Raw genomic sequence first — 4,620 nt, 5'->3', positions numbered from 1 at the left:
GTGTTGTGACAGGAGGGACAAAACATCTCATTCCCTCCACCAGGAAACAAAACTAAGACGTTCAGTTTCTGTAACTCACTCAATGTTGTGTTGAGAAGTCTTTTAAATGAATGCTGTTTTAAAAACATTTTCTAAATTAAAATTGTTCAAGGTTCAAGGGTTTTTATTTGATTATATAGAGAATATATAGTGAACTAGTAGTGAAATTGTCTACCCTTTATAGTTATCGTTGTGAGGTGTGGTTAATAAAAGTAATTGGACTTTATGGTCATGTCTCTTGTTGGTAAAATTGTCTTTGTATCAGCTGCTGGACCCAGGGGCGTCACTAAGTGGTTAAAAGGTAGGACATTTCTAAGGGCCCACACAATATTGGGGCCCCAAAGCTCATTTTTATTAGTACATGGGTGTGGTAGAGGGCCCAACTACATACTGTATTCTTTCATAGGGCCCAAAATGGCTAGTGGTGTCCCTGGCTGGAGCTGTGTTGCCAAAGATTGTTAAATAAAAATTCCATGGACATTTGTTTTTGGCGGAGAATGAAGCTAAGTGGCGAGCGAGAGGAGGGAAACAAAGCTCTGAGATTGGTTGGCGAGTCAGATTAAAGACGGCGCGAATAAGTGAAATAAAGCTACTTTATTTTTTAGGCTTATACCTGTTTGTGAACTGATACATTTAAGTTGACATTATTTAAATTGAAAGTTCAGTGTGAAATTTAATAGAACAAAAAATTGAAATCAAAATACTGAAAAAAATAAGCTGCCTCAATTTTATTAAGTGAAACAGTCAAATTATTTTTTTTATTAGAACATACAGAATATATTTTTTGATAAATTCAATTCAAGTTTTTTTATAGCGCTTTTCACAATTTTGAAATGTGTAGTAATGTTAAATACAGAGAAGTACAGGCATATATATAAAATATATAAAAGCTTGTGAAAAATATAGCAAATATTGTAATCACTATTATAAACCTAAATTTATATGCAGCTTATAAAATCCCTACGATTTATTTTATGAGACGACACATTTTCACTGTGGATTCATTAAAAATAAAAAACCCAGGATAAAGTGGTTGAGTGAATGTGGTGTTGACTCTGTGTATGAGGTTCATTGTATCAGAGACGCTGTAGAAGGACAGAGATCCTGTACTGTGATCCACATACACTCCTATTCTACAAGAGCTCGAAACTACAGGGAGTTCAGTGAATTTGTTATTGTGACTGAATGAACAACTGGAGTCAATGCAGTTCAAACTCCAGGACTGATCATTATATCCAAACAAACACTCATTACACTTTCCCTTCCTGCTGATGCTCTTATATGACACTGATATAAACACCTCACCACTCCACTCAACTTCCCAGTAACAGCGTTCACACAAACTCTCTCTACACAACACCTGATGATAATAATCAAATCTGTCTGGATGATCAGGATACTGATGGACTGTGTTAGTGTTAGTGTTAGTAGCCATTCTGTTCCCATCAGACAGCTGAATGATTTTATGAACTGTGTTTGAATCCAGTGTGAACTGCTTGAAATCTGGTGAAGATAAACACAAATGACTGCAGCAGTTTAACAAAAATCATCATTGCAGATATATTTTCCAAAACCTACACATTTCTATATTTGTATTTACTCCTTCAGTGCGCACTTATTTAATTTGTTTCTATGCAGTTATTATTAGGTTTGAGATTGTTAAATATATAAATATATTTGTTTAAATGCCCTCATTACATTTGTAAAGTTTTTAGCGGTAATGCAGTTTTATGTAAAAAAAAGCATATAAACATAAAGTTAAAGGAACAGTATGTAAGAAATGTATATCAATTAATCATAAAATGGCCCTGATATGTCACTAGACATTAAGAAATCAGTTTCATTTCAAATACTTATATCACTGACAACAGTGGTCTGGTCAGGATATTGTCATTTAAAAAGTGAAGTTGCAGCCCTCAACTGATGTTTATGTTGTCATTTTGTGTATTGACCACCAGTTGTGTGATTGCAGTACCAGTTTTGGCCACAATCCTACATACTGTTCCTTTAAGTTCCTGTGTCTGGTATCAATAATACAGTAAGTTGAAAAAAATGTTAAAAGGTCGATGTTTTGATTTTGAGTTGTTGAATTTACTCAATTCATTCACCTCTTTAACAAGGACTGATTTACTGACACATGTGAACTGAAAGATTTCTGTAATTATTGAAAATACTCAGAGTTTTGTTCTTTTTGTTGTTTTTGTCATTCTTTATGTACCAGTGGATATAAATAATTCAAAGTCATAAATCATAAATGTTTTCTCTTACATTGTAAGAAATCCTCCCTGGTCTTCAATTCATCAGAAATAACGGAGATATATGTAACTGAAACATAAATAATATAATTTCCATAGTATAAATATAATAAACCAATAACAGACACAATAAAACAGAGATTCATGACACTGATATAGGGGTGGTTTCCCGGACAGGGCTTATCCTAGTCCCAGACTAAAATGCATGTTTGAGCAACTTTAAATTCAAAACACCTTACTGACATATTTTAACATATATCAGTGCCATTGTTTTGTCTCAAGATGCACACCAGTATAGTTTTTTTAAGGTTTGTTTGTAAAAAGTACTTAAATTTCCAACAATAACTAAGGCCTTGTCCTGGATTAATCTTAACTCTGTCCGGGAAACCACCCGTCTAACAGGGATCTTGCTTGTGTGATATTGTTTGATAGTAAATGAATATCTTCTACTTTACCTTCACCAGATATCTTCTCTATCTCCTCTCTACAGAAATCCTCCAGTTTGTCTTTCAGTTGAGAGAGAGATTTTCTCACATCATCAAAAGAGAGGAGAGAGCTGAGAGTAAATCTGTGTGAGACTGAAGACTCAGGAGCTGCAGACAGAGACTGAAAACCCTGAAGAAGAAAAGATTACAAATGCAAAGACAACATAAACATTCAACATTAACCACATTTATCAGCTTATAAAATAACCACCATCATAGTCATATAAGAAGTGAAGTCTTCCAGAGATCCTGCTAATGCTCACTGTGTTGTATTTCAGAGTTGTGTTACCTGTAGGAAATGGATGTGATTGTCTGTATGTGAAAACTGCTTCAGTTCAGCGTCTCTCCTCCTCAGATCATCAATCTCCTCCTCCAGACGCTTCATGACTCCTTCAGCTCGACTCACTGTAGTCTTTTCCTGATCTCTGATCAGTTGTGTCACCTCAGATCGTCTTCTCTCAATGGATCGGATCAGTTGAGTAAAGATCCTCTCACTGTCCTCCACTGCTGTCTGTGCAGAGCGCTGTTAGGACAAACATTACAATCAGATCCATTACAGGTACATCAGTAAAGATCTCCATCACTGGAGGAGAGTCATGAATCTTAAACTGATCTTCAAGCTGTCAGCAGATGTTTTTCTGTTCAAAACTCACCGCATGAGAGTCCACAGCCTCTCTCAGCTCCTGAAGCTCCTTCTCTCTCTCCTCAATTATCTGATGTAATTTTCTCTGTCGCTCTCCCAAAACTCTCTGTGATATAACAAATAACTATAAAACCTCAACGATATTACTTTAAACTGCATGCATGTAATGTTACTATAATGGGATTTATGGTTTAGCATATTATTAATCATTAATGTTAGCATTACTGCAGTGTCTGAATTCAGTTCATACCTGTTTCTCAGTTCTTTCTGCTACAGCTGTCACAGTATCATGGTTTTTATGTTCATCCATCGTACACAGATAACAAATGCAGTGTTGGTCGGTGCGACAGTAGATTTCTAGTTGTTTATTATGTTTTGAGCAGATCATCTCATGAAGTTGTCTGGTGGGATTCATCAAATGATGCCTCCTGTCATTGAAGAGATTCTCATGTTGTTTAAGATGATTTTGACAGTAAGACTTCAGACAATCCAGACAGGACTTGACAGCTTTGTATTTTCTCTCAGTACAGGCGTCACACTCCACATCTCCAGCTTCAGCATAAGAGTCAGCAGGAACACCAGTCTGAAGCTTTGTCTTCTTCAGTTCCTCCACCATTTCAGCAATCATCACATTTTTAAATAAAACAGGCCTTGGTGTGAAGGTTTGTCTGCATTGAGGGCAGATGTAGATTCTCATCTCATTCTGATCCCAGCAGTTTGTAATACAGCTCATACAGTAACTGTGTCCACAGGGAATGGTCACTGGATCCTTTAGGAGATCCAAACACACTGAACAGCTGAACTTGTCCTGAAAAATTTGAGCTTCTGCCATATTTTACTAACATACACACAGACAGAAAGAGAAACAAACTCGCTTGACAAGTAGTTTCCTGGTTTTGTGTTAAGAGTCGTGTGCAAAACATGTTAGGTGTGACTCAGCTGCACTTTCACTTTCATTTTTTGGCCAAACCATATGAAGTGTTTGTATTAAATGTATAACATGTGCATTCTTATGTAAACTCAAGCAGTGTTTTAAAGATGAAAACATTATAAAAATATATATAAACAAATAGACTATAGAACAGTGTTGTTAATCTGGTAAATTTTGGTAATGCTCATAAAGCAGGATGTTCCCTTAAAGCCGCAACACAAAAGAGGAATCACACAAAACGTATAATTAATGTGAATTTTATTACAT

General features: G+C 35.8%; 1 protein-coding gene across 2 annotated transcripts; it reads right to left on the bottom strand.

The window, feature by feature from the left end:
• Positions 1-698: 698 nt before the first annotated feature.
• Positions 699-4,328, bottom strand: LOC135785395 (tripartite motif-containing protein 16-like). Of its 2 annotated transcripts, XM_073813161.1 has the most exons (6): positions 3,673-4,328; positions 3,433-3,528; positions 3,069-3,302; positions 2,750-2,909; positions 2,308-2,364; positions 701-1,542 (listed from the first exon to the last, which is right to left on the bottom strand). In XM_073813161.1, exons 1-6 carry the CDS (start codon positions 4,252-4,254, stop codon positions 1,007-1,009), a joined length of 1,665 nt encoding a protein of 554 aa, XP_073669262.1. In that variant the 5' UTR covers positions 4,255-4,328; the 3' UTR covers positions 701-1,006. The 2 variants fall into 2 exon arrangements, with proteins under 2 accessions (XP_073669263.1, XP_073669262.1); XM_073813162.1 differs by lacking the exon at positions 2,308-2,364 and having other exon boundaries at positions 699-1,542.
• Between the last annotated feature and the right edge of the window lie 292 nt (positions 4,329-4,620).

This window comes from Paramisgurnus dabryanus, chromosome 22 (genome assembly GCF_030506205.2).
Source record: "Paramisgurnus dabryanus chromosome 22, PD_genome_1.1, whole genome shotgun sequence".
NCBI lineage: Eukaryota > Metazoa > Chordata > Actinopteri > Cypriniformes > Cobitidae > Paramisgurnus > Paramisgurnus dabryanus.
This window is presented reverse-complemented; position numbering and strand designations above follow the sequence as displayed.